The sequence below is a fragment of the Tursiops truncatus genome, chromosome 11, assembly GCF_011762595.2.
Source record: "Tursiops truncatus isolate mTurTru1 chromosome 11, mTurTru1.mat.Y, whole genome shotgun sequence".
NCBI lineage: Eukaryota > Metazoa > Chordata > Mammalia > Artiodactyla > Delphinidae > Tursiops > Tursiops truncatus.
Window position 1 is genome coordinate 75,160,698 of NC_047044.1, and position 18,056 is coordinate 75,178,753.

The 18,056-nt window shown below is 39.5% G+C and overlaps 1 protein-coding gene across 1 annotated transcript in view; it reads left to right on the forward strand.

Annotated features, from left to right (window-relative positions):
• The first annotated feature begins 436 nt into the window (after positions 1 to 436).
• The window catches only part of SYT10 (synaptotagmin 10), a 77,314-nt gene continuing 59,694 nt past the window's right edge, over positions 437 to 18,056 (forward strand). The window contains exon 1 of the mRNA XM_019938093.3: positions 437 to 790. Coding sequence (XP_019793652.2) covers positions 640 to 790 — 151 coding nt within the window. The 5' untranslated portion in view covers positions 437 to 639. The remainder of the gene's footprint in view (positions 791 to 18,056) is intronic.

Here is an 18,056-nt window from a genome sequence, read left to right on the forward strand (position 1 = left end):
CATCCGTAGTCACGTTGGAGAGAAGAGGGGATTGGGGTACGGAGGCTGAAAAAGGTACAGAGAAAACCAAGATTTCTCGCCGTCCTGTGCCCCTAGAAGAGCATCCCCAGCCTCCGCAGGACGACCCAGCAGGGGAGCCGGGCCGCCCCTCCCCCATGGTCTCCCCCTTCCCCCGGGTACTAAAGAAGGGGGACGGCGCGTTCTATTGGGGGTCACCGGGCCGGCGCCAGGCTGCGATTGGAAGCGCCCCCGTCAGGCACCCGCCAGAAACACAAGCGCTGCAGCAGTCGAGGGCTTTAGTTTTTTTACGTCCCCCGCCCCCTCCCCTCCGCACTCCATGCTGGGTCTCTCTCCAGCTCGCTTGGGCTTGTTCGCGCCGCGTGAGAGTTGGCAAAAACCTCGCAGCCGCCGCTGCCGCCTCCGCCTCGCCCCGATTACCGCCCCAGCCTCTCCCCCTTCTCCCGAGCCCTCCGCTCCCGCCATGGGGCCAACATGGGGCTCCTAAATTGCCGCCTTTTAGCTGCGCGCTCTCCGGCCAAAGTCCTCGAGGGCCGGTTACGGTTTACGGCGCTAGAGGGGCCAGCACAGAGGTAACGGGAAGGGGAAAGGACGGCTAATTGGGGGAAACAAGGCCAAACGATGAGTTTCCAAAAGGAGGACGGAGTGAGCAGCCTGTGCCAGAAGGCGCTGCATATCGTCACGGAGCTGTGCTTCGCGGGCCAGGTGGAGTGGGAGAAATGCTCGAGCATCTTCCCCACGGACAGGGGCAGCCAGGGCGGAAGTAGCACAGGTAATTGGGGGAGGGCTCCGCTCGCGACCTCCCAGTCGTCTGGGACCCGCGTCCTCTCGGCTCTAAGCTCCCAGATCCTGAGCCTTCAGTGCGGCGCCGGCGCATCTTTGGGACGCCGCGCTTTCCTATCCTACCTCGCTCCTTCCTTCTGGTCAGCTCCTGGTGACTTCCAGCGTGGACTCTTCGGGTTTTGTCTCCTCGCCTCCATCTGCCCGGCTTCTTCCACTTCTCTGGTCCACTCCATACCCGCCGGCGCCGTCTCTCGCTCCCAGGCGCCTGCACCCCCTCTCTCTGAGCTTTCCCACGCCTCCGATCTCCCTCCCGGAGTGGAGGGGCGAGCGCGAGCGGCGGCGTCCGACCATTAGCCGAGCGCTGCCCTCGGGGGCCATTCGCCACCCGGACTCTGGTTGCCCTAGCTTGTCCCGTGGGTGGTGGGTCGCGGCTTGGGGAGGGGGCCAGGCGGAAGAATCCGGGCGTGGACGCAAAGAGCCGCGTTGGAAATGGGGCTGCCTTGGCCCCCGAGAGCAGAAAGGATCCCTGCAGGGATAACCCGCGGCCGCAAGCTGTCTAGCATTTGACAGTGTGCAAAGCCCTTTAATACATATGACTTTATAGGGCTTCATGACAACGTTGGCCCAACAGCAGGGATTATGGATCCCATTTTTGACGCGACAGGTAAGGCTCAGCGCACATACAGATTTACGTGGAACAGAGGCAAAGGGTTATAAATCCTTTCTACACACGTGCTCATATACCCCCCAACACAGGCACCCTCTCTGCTCCTTCAAGAAACTTGGGGGGAAAAACGGGGTGGGGTGGAGGAAACACATCGACCTTCAGAAATCTGGAGGTGGAAAGAAGTCTCAGGTGACAGATTTTTCTCAAAGGGGTGTGGGGAGCGTATCAGAGCCACTGTTTTGGTCATGCTTGGGGGAAAGGGTTTTTTACGACCTGCGCTATGTGCAGCCTGTTGTGCTGTTGACGCGGGCGAGATGGATTCCGGGAGTTGCTGGCCGCGTGGCTTTAAGAGTCCCTTGTGAGAGGGTCACTTGTTGCTTTGGGAGAAGAACACTGGTTGGGGATTTTCGTCATCGGGCTGGAAGGTTATCATTCCTTCTGTAGGGTCTTGTTTCTTTCTCCTTACTTTCCCGTCATTTTAGTCACCTGACAGGGCTTCGTGGGTTGAGGGTAACCAAGGCAACAGGTAAGAGCTGGACCGTAGCTCAGTGTGGAACGTGACGGTGGAGAGCTCTGTGCTGGGGAGGAGGCAAAGAGGGCACGGTTAGTGATCCCCTCATCCACTACCACCAAAGACAAAGGGAGAGGGGATGGAGGTGGAGGAGAGATGTGGTTTAGTCTTCGCGTACCATTATTTAAGTGGAATATTTGCACTCTTAAAATTCTCTGATCTTGGCAATAGGAACCACGAGAGGCTTCTGTATGCACTTGGCAGAACCTGAGGAGTTGTTGCTATTTGGACCCTGGAGCGGAATGATACTTAATTGCTTCTGTACATATTCTGGAAATGTAGACATTTTGTGAATTTTTATAAACACAACAGAGTCTTCCATTTGTTCATCAGGTGTTAAATTGCTAGGAATGTATGAAACTCAACTACTATTGGAAGGCACTGGGTGAACAATGTGTATATGCTTGTCTTGTGTATGGTAGCTAAGCATGAGATAAACACTCAAAATAGAGTGAACTTAAAATCCTGTGTGGTGAATGGATAAGTTGCTCTGAAATGTCTTTGATGATACACTTGCTAAAGATAAGACTAAGAGAAGGAGGTGAAGTGAAAGAAATAAGGGTATTTAAGTTTAAAGATCTGTACTTTGGTCATTTAACATTTGATACTGTGGATAAAACTACTGATTTCCACCACCACCCCACCACTACCCCTTGTGATCATACACAAAATAGTGGTTTCCTGGGTCTCAAATTGATTGATAATGAGGAAAATTTGAAGGTTGGAAAACAAACACTAGCTCTTAAATCTTTATAAATACACAATTATCAGCTTAAGGTAAAGCACAGTATATGAATTGTAGAAAGGGTTCTGAGCCCGTCCTAAGCACTACAAGAAGTAGTTGTAATCCTAATTCCTTTTGGACTTTCCCCTGGGAACAAAAAGTGGACAAAACATAGTCTAAAACAATTACATGGATATTTTTCTGCCCTTAGGGGAAAATATGTACTATTCAAATGGGGTATTCAATTTAATATATGAATATTTGTTCAATGGCTGTCACTAGAAAAGACATCCTACTAGGTTGTGTATGAGATATAAAGATGCACAAGATTGCTTTACATTTTCCATTTGTAAATCTATGCAACAATTAGAAGTACAATACTTTAATCTGCAAATATACTCCCAATACCAATATATATCTATGAAACGGATCAAAGATTATTTACCAAGTCTTTAATTATATTAATTAGCCACTCAGCTTCACTTTGTTCTTTAAAGTAAACTTTCTTATAACTTACGTACTTGTGTCCTTCATTAAAGATCCCTACGTAAACACACTGACAGTAGGCGAGCCTTCTACTCACTGTTTGTTTAAAGAGAAACACATTATTGGTAGGAGGACATGGACATTGAATGGTACAGTGGTTTTTTACTTTCAGCACTGCCCAGATGGTGTCAGGTATTCTAAGGTTGCAGTGACAATTGCAAGCTTCCAGATTGTGTATATTTTTAGATTCCTTCATATAAGTGTAAAGGCAGAGAAGTGCAGGTGTAGTCCTCCTTTGGTCTCCATGGGGGATTTGTTCTAGGAGCCCCCACAGATAACAAAATTTGTGATGCTCAAGTTCCTTATATAAAATGATGTAGTATTTGCATGTAACCTACAGCGCTTCCTCCCATATACTTTATATCATCTCTAGATTACTTTTAATACCTAAATCAATGTAAATGATTATGTAAATAGTTGTAAATACAATGTAAACATAATGTAAATAGTAGCCTGTGTAACAAATTCAAGTTTTGGTTTTTTGAACTTCCTGGAATTTTTCTTTTTTTAAAAAATATTTTCAACCTGTGGTTGCTTGATCCCATGGGTATGGAACATGGATACAGAGGGTTGACTGTAATCCTAAAGTTATTCTACCTTAAAGAAGTCATGAATCATATATATAAATAAGATATTCTCCTAATGTTTTCTTTAATGCCAGTAAGGAGCAGCTTCACCATTCTCTTTACCATTTACTACTACAGCAGTAGCAGAAGCAGCAGCAGTGTTATTGACTTGAGGATCAAGCAATTAAGTTGACAGATCCCATATTTTAGTAAACTTTACAAAAACTTAACTGCAGATGGCAACACTAGTTAATTTACTCTTTTGGAATAGTTTTTTTAGAGACATTATTGATGCCAACATTACTAGTACACTGGAAAGTTCATCATGTGCTTTTTTTTAGGAAATCAGATTTTTGCAGTCTTCTTGCCACTGATTCTCCCTGTCCCCCTAAATAGATAGATCACCCACTAAATTCATTAATTTATTGCTATAATAGGACTTAATGCTATAATGCTTAGGGAAAATACAAAACAATATATTGGCCTTAAATGTGATTTTTCATACATACTGTGATTGAATATACATAAGAGTTTTTGAACTTCATTTGAGTTCATTTCTGGTCAGTCTTTAATTGCTTCTCCATATCCAAATCCCTATGAGGTTTTAGGAAACTTTGTTGCTTGAAAAGCAGACCTCATAAATGCAGCTAATCAAACCCACTTAAGCTCATAGTCGCATCACAACTGTATAGACCTAACCATAATTTAAATATTTTAAATAAACATTTAATTCATTAATGTTATAAATTTTCACTTTTACACTTTCAATTTAGTAGTAAAAATTCTAAAATAAACATTTAAACAAATTATTCTAAATTCATATGTGTGTTCTTCAATTTCTTAGATGTGGGAGCAAGTAGGTATTTATATGGCAAACACTTTCACTGAAGTTACTTGACTAATAAGAATGGTACTGGTACCATTAATTAAATGTTGTGCACAGTTGTTCAAGTTAATGTAAATGTAGAATTAATATACAATCACAGATTATAAATCATTTACTCAATTACAAATATATGTAAAGATTTCTCATTTGGAAACTCCATTCAATTTTCTACCTCTGTGTGAATTCCCTGTCAACAAATTAGCCAATAAATTTGGCTAATTTAATACGATATTTGGTACTATACTTGATACCATATTTTATTGAATCTAAGATGCTATTGATTACAAGACACAACATTATTTTATATGATACCAAAAAAGGAAAAAGAAGGATGCAAATTAAATTATGCTTTCTTATCACATAGAATTTTTTATTTTATACTTATGGAAAAACTTCTAAAAGTTAGACATGAATTTTTAATATCATATATCACTCTTGTACAAATATAAAAAGGAAAGTATAAAAGACATATAGGTTAAAATAATTTAAAAATTAAAGTTTTGAGTCTGATTCTTCTGAATGGCTTTTTGATTGAGAATTGGTGATACCTTTGTTTATCCTCTCATCATTGGACTCTTTGCCATCAAGAATGCTGTCAAGACTAGTAATGATGCACTTTTTTCCACGCAGGAATTCATAAGATATAAAATCTAGTGTTGTTGTGCTCTAAAGCTAGCTGTACAGTTATGTCGAATGTTGGCAATGTTGCCAAACTCATCTGACCCAACAAAAGTTTGGCTTATGAGGGTTACGGGTCTGTTTCACTATTTTCTCCAGTATTTTCTTCCAAGCCAATTTAGACTCATTCTGCGACTTCCGATGCTGATGTATTTGCTTTAGCACATACACAGAGAAAACTATGACACACTTACTTAATGGCTATTAGCAATTGTAACAAGCTTGTTATTCTTCATCCAGCTGCGTGGAACGTAGACATTAAGCTTGCCATCTTGGACTTTAACGAGAAAGCAAAAACCTGTGAATAGAAAAGCAAAAATATGGAAGAAACCAGGATTCCAAACACCTGAAGCTGATGTATTTGCCCTGCTTTCTTATGCTGAGCCAATTAATTAAATGAGAGAGAAATAAACTTCTATCTTGTTTAAGTCAGTGTTTTTTTGGTCCCTTATTGTAGAAATCAGAATTATGCCCCATTATAATAATAACACCATATGAAGAGTATAAATAAGTTAACTTCAAAGATAATTCCAAATTTTCATTTTAGAGGCAGCTTTCCTCAGCTTTCTCTGAATAAGAGTTGTTGGTTTGAGTTTTATTACCTCTTGTTCTCTGCAGAATGTTGCCATAAACATGGTCTGTCATCAGGCAAAAATGAGGACAACCAAAGAAACAAAAGACTTGGAATATACAAGAATTATAATTTCTGATTAATTGAGAAATTACTTCTTTGTACATTTTGAGAAATTAAAAAACTAGAATTTTAAAATTTAAAAAAATGATGCAGAAAGACACAGATAAGATTATCAACTAAGGCAGTAGTAATTGGAATTGAGAGCATACAAATTGGCCTATGCTTTTCTGCATCGTAGCCATCTGCATGGTTAATAGGTAATTAGACCTAACAGTATTTACAATCCATAGTAATTAAGACCATGCAAATGTTAGACTTTAGCAAAGTTCTGTTTTACTAAAAGATTCTGAGGAATTAGCATTTTTTGGCTTATTCTATTTTCTGATGAGGGTGGTCTTTCCTGTTTTTTTCATAACAATGTCACTTTATTTTGAGATATTAAGACATGATAAAACAGTAAGATCTTTGATCTTTACAAATCAGTCAGAGATATAGAGTCAGCCAACCAGACAGATAGATAAGTAGATACATATCGGTGGAAGCAATAGTTATGCATATGTATGTAGTCAAATCAGAGTTTGAGCAATTTTAAACCTAATTATCTTTGAGTCTAATCTAATTTTTGAAATTTCATTTACTCTAATTTTACCAAGATCTAATTGGGTGAATGGCATATAATGGATTCTTTTCAATTATCCAGAGACATTAAAATTTTGAGCTAGAGAGATCCTACTCATCAAGCTTGCTCATTAAAATGGGCAATTTCAAAGTCTGTGTGAAGGCAAACCATTCATATTCATCACCCTGGCCTCAGAATGGTTGGCCCCTTTGCTCCAGTGATCTTCTCCTCCTCTCCACCTTACCTCATTTCTTTTATGATCATGCTCAAACACTAGTCATTATGTTAAACAATACTATTTTAGAATTATAAATTCAAATATTCTGAGCCCCAATGAAGAGCTCCTATGCTTTTATCTTTCTCATTTGGAAACTCCATTCAGTTTTCTACCTCTGTGTGAATTCCCTGTCAACAAATATTGCATCATACTTACGATACATCATTTCATCATCGCAATCATTTTCTCCTTTGAGGTTTATCACATTCTCCTGGGAGGGTAGGGGGTGCTCATTCATGGATAAATTCATCTGCTTCTCTATTCCTACACCAAAGAAACAATATTTAGGAGGTTTTAAAACCAGGCAGACGAGTATCACTCTTAGTCTCCAATTTCAAAAGAACCCTCAATTCTGACCAGACATCCTTTGTTTTCCTATTCAATTTTCTCCTGTTCTCTAAAGTTCATATATCAGATTTTCCGCACTCTGTTTAAATATTCCAAATTATTCCCCAGTATCCCAAAATAACTGGCAGTTGACCCTAACTCCTATTTTGCAGAGAAAATTGTACTTACAAAAAAGAATTCCCTTGTCTTCCTGCCTATACCTATAAACTTACCTGATTCCAGAACCATCCTCCTTTTCTTTTCTTTTTTTAACATCTCTATTGGAGTATAATCGCTTTACAATGGTGTGTTAGTTTCTGCTTTATAACAAAGTGAATCAGCTATACATATACATATATCCCCATATCTCCTCCCTCTTGCGTCTCCCTCTCACATTTCTTATCGCACCCCTCTAGGTGGTCACAAAGCACCGAGCTGATCTCCCTGTGCTATAGGGCTGCTTCCCACTAGCTATCCATTTTAGATTTGTTACTTTATATAAGTCCATGCCACCCTCTCACTTCATCACAGCTTACCCTTCCCCATCCCCGTGTCCTCAAATCGATTCTCTACCTCTGCATCTTTATTCCTGCCCTGCCCCTAGGTTCTTCAGAACCTTTTTTTTTTTAGAGTCCATATTTATGTGTTAGCATACAGTATTTATTTTTGTCTTTCTGACTTACTTCATTCTGTATGACAGTCTCTGGGTTCATCCACCTCACTACAAATAACTCAATTTTGTTTCTTTTTAGGGCTGAGTAAAATTCCATTGTATATATGTGCCACATCCACTTTATCCATTCATCTGTCGATGGACACTTAGGTTGCTTCCATGTCCTGGCTATTGTAAATAGAGCTGCAATGAACATTGTGGTACATGACTCTTTTTGAATTATGTTTTTTTCAGGGTATATGCCCAGTAGTGGGATTGCTGGGTCATGTGGTAGTTCTATTATTAGATTTTTAAGGAACCTCCATAATGTTCTCCATAGTGGCTGTATCAAATTACATTCCCACCAACAGTGCGCTTTTCTCCACACCCTCTCCAGCATTTACTGTCTGTAGATTTTTTGATGATGGCCTTACTGACTGGTGTGAGGTGATACCTCATTGTAGTTTTGATTTGCATTTCTCTAATGATTAATGATGTTGAGCATTCTTTCATATGTTTGTTGGCAATCTGTATATCTTCTTTGGAGAAATGTCTGTTTAGGTCTTCTGCACATTTTTGGGTTGGGTTGTTTGTGTTTTTGATATTGAGCTGCATGAGCGGCTTATAAATTTTGTAGATTCATCCTTTGTCAGTTGGTCCATTTGAAAATATTTTCTCCCATTCTGAGGGTTGTCTTTTCATCTTGTTTATGGTTTCCTTTGCTGTGCAGAAGCTTTGAAGTTTCATTAGGTCCCATTTGTTTATTTTTGTTTTTATTTCCATTTCTCTAGGAGGTGGGTCAAAAATGATCTTCCTGTGATTTATGTCATAGAGTGTTCTGCCTATGTTTCTGCTAAGACTTTCTGGCCTTACATTTAGGTTTTTAATCCATTTGGAGTTTATTTTTGTGTATGATGTTAGGGAGTGTTCTAATTTCATTCTTTTACATGTAGCTACCCAGTTTTTCCAGCACCATTTATTGAAGAGGTTGTCTTTTCTCCATTGTATATTCTTGCCTCCTTTATCAAAGATAAGGTGACCATATGGCCGTAGGTTTATCTCTGGGCTTTCTATCCTGTTCCATTGATCTATATTTCTGTTTTTGTGCCAGTACCATACTGTCTTGATTACTGTAGCATTGTAGTATAGTCTGAAGTCTGAGAGCCTGATTGCTCTAGCTCCATTCTTCTTTCTCAAGATTGCTTTGGCTATGTGGGGCCTTTTGTGTTTCCATACAAATTGTGAAATTTTTTGTTCCACTTCTGTGAAAAATGCCATTTGTAGTTTGATAGGGATTGCATTGAATCTGAAGATTGCTTTGGGTAGTATAGTCATTTTCACAATGTTGATTCTTCCAAGAACATGGTATATCTCTCCATCTGTTTGTATCATCTTTAATTTCTTTCAGCAGTGTCTTATAGTTTTCTGCATACAGGTCTTTTGTCTCCTTAGGTAGGTTTATTCCTAGGTATTTTGTTCTTTCTGTTGAAATGATAAATGGGAGTGTTTCCATAATTTCTCTTTCAGATTTTTCATTATTAGTGTATAGGAATGCAGGAGATTTCCTTGCATTAATTTTGTATCCTACTACTTTACCAAATTCATTGATTAGCTCTAATAGTTTTCTGGTGACATCTTTCGAATACTTTATGTATAGTATCATGTCACCTGCACACAGTGAGAGCTTTACCTCTTCTTTTCCAATTTGGATTCCTTTTCTTTCTTTTTCTTCTCTGATTGCTACAGCTAAAACTTCCAAAACTATGTTGAATAATAGTGGTGAGGGTGGACAACCTTGTCTTGTTCCTGATCTTAGAGGAAATGGTTTCAGTTTTTCACCATTGAGAACGATGTTGGCTTTGGGTTTGTCATATATGGCCTTTATTATGTTGAGGTAAGTTTCCTCTATGCCTACTTTCTGGAGGATTTTTTATCATAAATGGGGTTAAATTTTGTCTAAACCTTTTTCTGTGTCTATTGAGATGATCATATGATTTTTCTCCTTCAACTTGTTAATATGGTTTATCACATTGATTGATTTGCACATATTGAAGAATCCTTGCATTCCTGGGATAAATCCCAATTGATCATGGTGTATGATCCTTTTAATGTGCTGTTGGATTCTGATTGCTAGTATTTTGTTGAGGAGTTTTGCATCTATGTTCATCAGTGATATTGTTGTGTAGTTTTCTTTTTCTGTGACATCTTTGTCTGGTTTTGGTGTCAGTGTGATGGTGGCCTCGTAGAATGAGTTTGGGAGTGTTCCTCCCTCTGTTATATTTTGGAAGAGTTTGAGAAGGACAGGTGTTAGCTCTTCTCTAAACGTTTGATAGAATTCACCTGTGAAGTCATCCGGTCTTGGGCTTTTGTTTGTTGGAAGATTTTTAATCACAGTTTCAATTTCAGTGCTTCTGATTGGTCTGTTTATATTTTCTATTTCTTCCTGGTTCAGTCTCGGAAGGTTGTGCTTTTTGAAGAATTTGTCCATTTCTTCCAGGTTGTCCATTTCATTAACATATAGTTGCTTGTAGTAATCTCTCATGCTTCTTTGTATTTCTGTCGTGTCTGTTGTTACTTCTCCTTTTTCATTTCTAATTCTATTGCTTTGAGTCTTCTCCCTTTTTTTCTTGATGAGTCTGGCTAATGGTTTGTCAGTTTTGTTTATCTTGTCACAGAACCAGCTTTTAGTTTTATTCATCTTTGCTCTTGTTTCCTTCATTTCTTTTTCATTTATTTCTGATCTAATCTTTATGATTTCTTTCCTTCTGCTAATTTTGGGGGTTTTTTTGTTCTTCTTTCTCTAATTGCTTTAGGTGTAAGGTTAGGTTGTTTGTTTGAGATGTTTCTTGTTTCTTGAGGTAGGATTGTATTGCTATGAACTTCCCTCTTAGAACTGCTTTTGCTGAATTCCATAGGTTTTGTGTCATTGTGTTTTCATAGTCATTTGTTTCTAGGTTTTTTTATTTCCTCTTTGATTTCCTCAGTGATCTCTTGGTTATTAAGTAGTGTATTGTTTAGCCTCCATGTGTTTGTATTTTTTCCATTTTTTTTCCTGTAATTGATATCTAGTCTCATAGCATTGTGGTCGTAAAAGATACTTGATACAATTTCAGTTTTCTTAAATTCACCAAGACTTGATTTGTGACCCAAGATATGATCTATCCTGGAGAATGTTCAATGAGCACTTGAGAAGAAATTGTATTCTGTTGTTTTTGGATGGAATATCCTATAAATATCAATTAGATTTGCCTTGTTTAATGTATCCTTTAAAGTTTGTGCTTCCTTATTTATTTTCACTTTAGTTGATCTGTCCATTGGTGAAAGTGGGGTGATAAAGTCCCCTACTATGATTGTGTTACTGTCGATTTCCCATTTTATGCCTCTTAGCATTTGTCTTATGTATTGAAGTGCTCCTATGTTGGTTGCATAAATATTTACCATTGTTATATCTTCTTCTTGGATTGATCCCTTGATCATTAGTTAGTGTCCTTCTTTGTCTCTTGTAGTAGTCTTTATTTTAGAGTCTATTTTGTCTGATATGAATACTGCTACTCCAGCTTTCTTTTGATTTCCATTTTCATGGAATATCTTTTTCCATCCCCTCACTTTCAGTCTGTATGTATCCCTAGGTCTGAAGTGGGTCTCCTACAGACAGCATATATATGGGTCTTGTTTTTGTATCCATTCAGCCAGACTATGTCTATTGGTGGGAGCATTTAATCCACTTACATTTAATGTAGTTACCGATATGTATGTTCCTATTACCATTTTCATAATTGTTTTGGGTTTGTTATTGTAGATCTTTTCCTTCTCTTGTGTTTCCTGCCTGGAGAAGTTCCTTTAGCATTTGCTGTAAAGCTGGTATGGTCATGCAGAATTCTATTAGATCTTGCTTTTCTCTAAGTTTTTTAATTTGTCCATGGAATCTGAATGAGATCTTGCTGGGTAGAGTAATCCTGGTTGTAATTTCTTCCCTTTTATCACTTTAAATATGTCTTGCCACTCCCTTCTGGCCTGCAGATTTTCTGCTGAAAAATCAGCCATTAACCTTATGGGGATACCCTTGTATGTTATTTGTTGTATTTCCCTTGCGGCTTTTAATATTTTTTCTTTGTATTTAATTTTTGATAGTTTGATTAATATGTGTCTTGACATATTTCTTCTTGCATTTATCATGTATGGGACTCTCTGTGCTTCCTGCACTTGATTGGCTATTTCCTTTCCCATATTAGGGAAGCTTTCAACTATAATCTCTTTAAATATTTTCTCAGTCCCTTTCTTTTTCTATTCTTCTTCTGGGACCCCTATAATTGGAATGTTGATGCAGTTAGTGTTGTCCCAGAGGTCTCTGAGGCTCTCTCCAATTCTTTTCATTCTGATTTTCTTTATTCTGCTCTGCAGTAGTTATTTCCACTATTTTATCTTCCAGATCACTTATCCATTCTTCTGCCTCAGTTATTCTGCTATTGTTTCCTTCTAGAGAATTTTTAATTTCATTTATTGTGTTGTTCATCATTGTTTGTTTGCTCTTTAGTTCTTCTAGGTCCTTGTTAAACGTTTCTTGTATTTTCTTCATTCCATTTCCAAGATTTTGGATCCTCTTTACTAATTACTCTCAATACTTTTTCAGGTAGACTGCCCATTTCCTCTTCATTTGTTTGGTCTGATGGGTTTTTACCTTGCTCCTTTTCTGCTGTGTGTTTCTCTGTCTTCTCATGTGCTTACCTTACTGTGTTTGGGGTCCCCTTATTGCAGCCTGCAGGTTTGTAGTTCCCGTTGTTTTTGGTGTCTGCCCCTAGTGGCTAAGGTTTTTTCAGTGGGCTGTGTAGGCTTCCTGGGGAAGGGGACTAGTGCCTGTGTTCTCGTGGATGAGGCTGTGTCTTATGTTTCTGATAGGCAGGACCATGTCTGTTGGTGTGTTTTGGTGTGTTTGTGACCTTATTATGATTTAAGGCAACCTCTCTGCTAATGGGTGGTTTTGTGTTCCTGTCTTGCTAGTTGTTTGGCATAGAATGTCTAGCACTGTAGCTTTCTGGTTGTTGAATGGAGCCTTAGCATTAAGATGGCTATCTCTGGGAGAGCTTTCGCTATTTGATATTATGTGGATCTGGGAGGTCTCTGGTGGACCAATGTCTTGAACTCAGCTGTCCCACCTCAGAGGCACAGGCCTGACACCCTGCCAGAGCACCAAGACTCTGTCAGCTATGCAGCTCAGAAGAAAAGGGGGAAAGAAAGCAAGAAAGAAAGGAGGGAGGGAGGGAGGGAAGGGAAGGGAAGAGAAGGGAAGGGAAGGGAAAGGAAGGAAGGGAGGAAGAAAGGGAGGAGAAAAGGGAGAATGAAAGAGGGAAATAAAGGGAGAAAGAAAGAAGAGAGAAACCAAACCAAAAACAAATCCACCAATGATAACAAGCACTAAAAAGAATAGTAAAAACAAAATAAAGAAAAAAGAAAAAACTGACAGACAGAACCCTAGGACAAATGGTAAAAGCAAAGCTATACAGACAAAATCACACAAAGAAGAATACACATACACACAGAGAAAAAAATTTTTAAATATATATATCTATATTTTAAAAAAATAAATAAATTTTAAAAAGGAAGAGAGCAACCAAATCACTAAACAAATCTACCAATGATAATAAACTCTAAATACTAAACTAAGATAAACATAAAACTGGGAACCAGTCAGTCACATACAGCAAACCCCAAGTCTACAGTTGCTTCCAAAGTCTACCGCCTCAATTTTGGGATGGTTCATTGTCTATTCAGGTATTCCACAGATGCAAGGTACATCAAGTTGATTGTGGAGATTTAATCCGCTGCTCCTGAGGCTGCTGCGAGAAATTTCCCTTTGTCTTCTTTGTTCACACAGCTCCTGGGGTTCAGCTTTGTACTGGCCCTGCCTCTGCTTATAGGTCGACTGAGGGCATCTGTTCCCGCCCAGACAGGACAGGGTTAAAGGAGCAGCTGATTAGGGAGCTCTGGCTCACTCAGGCTGGGGGGAAGGAGGGGTACAGTATGCGGGGCAATCCTGTGGTGACAGAGGCCAGTGTGATATTGCAACAACCTGAGGTGCACTGTGTGTTCTCCCGGGGAAGTTGTCCCTGGATCATGGGACCCTGGCAGTGGTGGGCTGCACAGGCTCCCAGGACGGGAGGTGCAGATAGTGACCTGTGCTTGCACACAGGCTTCTTGGTGGCTGCTGCAGCAGCCTTAGATCTTCATGCCCATCTCTGGGGTCTGCGCTGATAGCCGCAGCTCGTGCCCTTCTCTGGAGCTCATTTAGGTGGCGCTCTGAGTCCCCTGTCCTCGCGCACCGTGAAACAATGGTGTCTTGCCTCTTGGTCAGGTGCAGACTTTTTCCCAGACTCCCTCCTGGCTAGCTGTGGTGCATTAGCCCCCTTCAGGCTGTGTTCACACAGGCAACCCCAGTCCTCTCCCTGGGATCTGACCTCCAAAGCTGGAACCTCATCTCCCAGCCCCCACCCATCCCGGCAAGTGAGCAGAGGAGCCTCTCTGGCTGGTGAGTACTGGTTGGCAGTGATCCTCTGTGTGGTGATCTCTCTGCTTTGCCCTCTGCACCCCTGTTTCTGTGCTCTCCTCTGTGGCTCCAAAGATCCCCCCACCAACCACCCCGTCTCCGCCAGTGAAGGGCCTTCCTAGTGTGTGGAAACTTTTCCTCCTTCTCGGCTCCCTCCCCAAGGTGCAGGTCTCATCCCTATTCTTTTGTCTCTGTTTTTTCTTTTTTCTTTTGCCCTACCCAGGTACGCAGGGAGTTTCTTGCCTTTTGGGAAGTCTGAGGTCTTCTGCCAGCATTCAGTAGGTGTTCTGTAGGAGTTGTTCCACATATAGATGTGTTTCTGATGTATTTGTGGAGAGGAAGGTGATCTCCATGTCTTATTCCTCTGCCATCTTGAAGGTCTCCTGCCCATCCTTGTTTTCTTACAAAGGAAGACATGATCCAATCTTTTCACCTTTGCTTCAGACTCCACCCATGGTCACCTTTTATGAGACTTTACTATTAATTATTCATTCTGCTTAATTTTCTATCTCTTCTTGTCTACTGATTCCTTCCCATAATTAAAATATGCTAAAATATTGCACATCCAAACATCATCAATTCCATGTGCTACTGTTTCCCTCTTCCCTAAATACAATGTCCTGAAGGAACTATCTACACTCACAGAATTCACTCCCATTCATTCATTAAACCACATTCATCTGTTTAACAGTTTCTGCTTCAGTAGTCTCCTTGAATGCACTAAAGACCTACTTGTTAAAGTTAATGGATACTTACCAACCTTTGTTTTAATTGAACTTACTTTAACTTTTTATGCTGTTTACCACTTCTTAAAATATTCTCTAAACTTCTATGAAAGCACATTGGTCTCATTTTTTTTCATACTTCTACTCTTTCCCAGTCTTCTATGCAGGCTCTTTCTTCTTTAAAGTTATCTTTCTTTTATTATCGGTGTCGTCAGGAATCTGTTAAGGGGCTTTTATCTTCTCTTTCATGGATTCAGATTCTACTATTTAAGAAAGTCCTTCAATTTTATCTTGAGTTGCAGTGACCAACAGCTTACTCAAAATTTCTATTTGCATGTTGGGTATGTACTCCAAACCCAGCACAGCCGAAGCTGAAGTCATTGTCTTCCTCACTTCAAAAACCTGTTTGTCTCCCAGTGAATCACATTCTTGTCCTTCAATCTTCACACTCTTTCACTAGAGCCTTGATTTCCCAATGTGCTCTGTTTCCCATTTCAGCCACCCTTGTTCAGAACCACTATAATCTCTCATGTGGATGACTACTATAATCTGTTAACTATTTTTTCATCTTCTAGCTGGCCTCCACTCTTATCTTCTCCCTAGCCAGAAGGTAATTTCTGATATATATATTCAACCATTTCATACCTTGACTTAAAAAATGTTCCTGGGACTACTTATTTGAATTTGAACTAAGTCCAAACTCATAACATCCTTCATGTCATAGCCAAATACTGAATCATAAAAACTCATTTTAAATGTTTTGATGACTTTATAAATTCTCACAGATCCTCCCTTAATCTTTTGAGAGTCAGATTCTTTTTTTATCTTGTTAAACAAATTTTGTTGAAAAAAAAGTCATAAAGACCTAAGAATTAAACTATTGGTTTTGTTTTTAAATACTTTTAATAATTAGTCATAATTTCAATAATAAGCAACGTAAAAAGTGTGTAATACAATAAGCTTCTTTTTATAATTTTAGTTTTATTTTTCTCAATAAAATTCTAACTGATGCAACTTCTTTCACTTCTTGCTGTTGTGGGGAAATCTCTTCCCCCCTTGCTTTACATTTCTGGATGGAAGGAGCTACAAATAGGATAATCATGGAATCTTGGCCTACCCCATCCCTAAGAAATGACTTACATGTTTCCCCCTTTTGTTTGAGTTATAACCTTGATATCCTCAGGAAACAAATATTCTCTACTCCTTTGTGTAGTAAATTTTATAGGGTCAAGTACCCATGGGGAACACATGTGGTTGTCCAGCCAGGACTGTGACTGTATGGGCTAGTCTAGTTAATTCAAGGTGATATATTAGCAAATCCACTTTCTAATGGACCTAAGCTGATATTCACTTTTTTTTTTTAATTGCTACCTGCTTGAACTGTTTCTCTGAGCACAACTGAGTAGGAAAATAGAATGTTATTTATTAACTTCCTGAAACATTAATATTTACTTAGAAATTTTGGTCTCCATTATAAGCAAATTCACTCCTTTCAGTACTAAATAGCATTAGAAGATGTGTTCCTCTTCTAACTAATCTGTGAATCACCATTCAATCCATACTCAATCCATACCTATGCCTCTTTTCCCCTAGGTACTCTTGTTTAAAGAAAAAAAATAGTTGACAATAGTAGCAACCTATTGTTGCACTTATGCAAATTATGATGCTAAATAATTTACATACATTTCCTTATATAAAACTCACAACATTCCTATGAAATAACTATAAACTCCCCCATTTTACTGAGACTCTTAATGTCTAAACAATTTGCCCAAAGTCACACAGTGGTGGAGTTGACATTTTAACCCAGGTCTAAGTGGTTTCACAGTATAAGTTATATTATACTATTTTCCTAGTATAAGAATTTCTACATATTCCCTGCATATCACTCAACTTTTAGCCATCTTGAAGTTCACAGACATTTGAGTGTCTTTTCAGATAATTCCCCAAATGTGTATTCAGTAGCTCCATAAATATTTTTTGACCTTGTGATATATACTAGACACTAAAAATAAAAAGGTAAATAAAAGGAGTAAGTGTATTGGTAGGATGGGAGCATTTGGAGAAGCAAAATAAATAGACATCCACAATTCCTTGTCCACAATTATGAAACCTCCAAACCTCTGAAACCTGAAAATTATTTTGCAAATTGTCCAATCTGGGGACTTCCCTGGTGGCGTGGTGGTTAAGAATCCGCCTGCCAATGCAGGGGACACAGGTTCGATCCCTGGTCAGGGAAGATCCCACATGCCACAGACCAACTAAGCCCGTGCATCACAACTACTGAGCCTGCGCTCTAGAGCTCACAAGCCACAATTACTGAAGCTTGCGCACCCCAGAGCCCGTGCACCACAACAACTGAGCCCACATGCTGCAACTACTGAAGTCCACGGGCCTAGAGCCCAAGCTCTGCAACAAGAGAAGCCACCGCAATGAGAAGCCCACACACTGCTGCGAAGAGTAGCCCCCCCTCACCGCAACTAGAAAAAGGCTGTGTGCAGCAAGGAAGACCCAAAGCAGCCAAAAATAAATAAAAATTTTAAAAAATTGTCCAATTTAGCACCAACACATTACCTAAATTGGCATTAAGTTGCTTACAGTCTTCAGTGATCCCACTCAGTGTGACTGATCCATATATTTCATTACATATATATTAATGTGTTTGGTTACTAGATGTTATCCCAGATAATGTATACCATACTACCTTTCCAATATCCAAAAGAAAATAATTTTTGAAACCATCATGTCCTAAGTGTTTGGGATAAAAGATTATAGGCCAATAAATTATTACTAGTGCTATGGTAGTGGGTGTGCTTTAAAGGCCCTTAGGGACAGAGGAGGC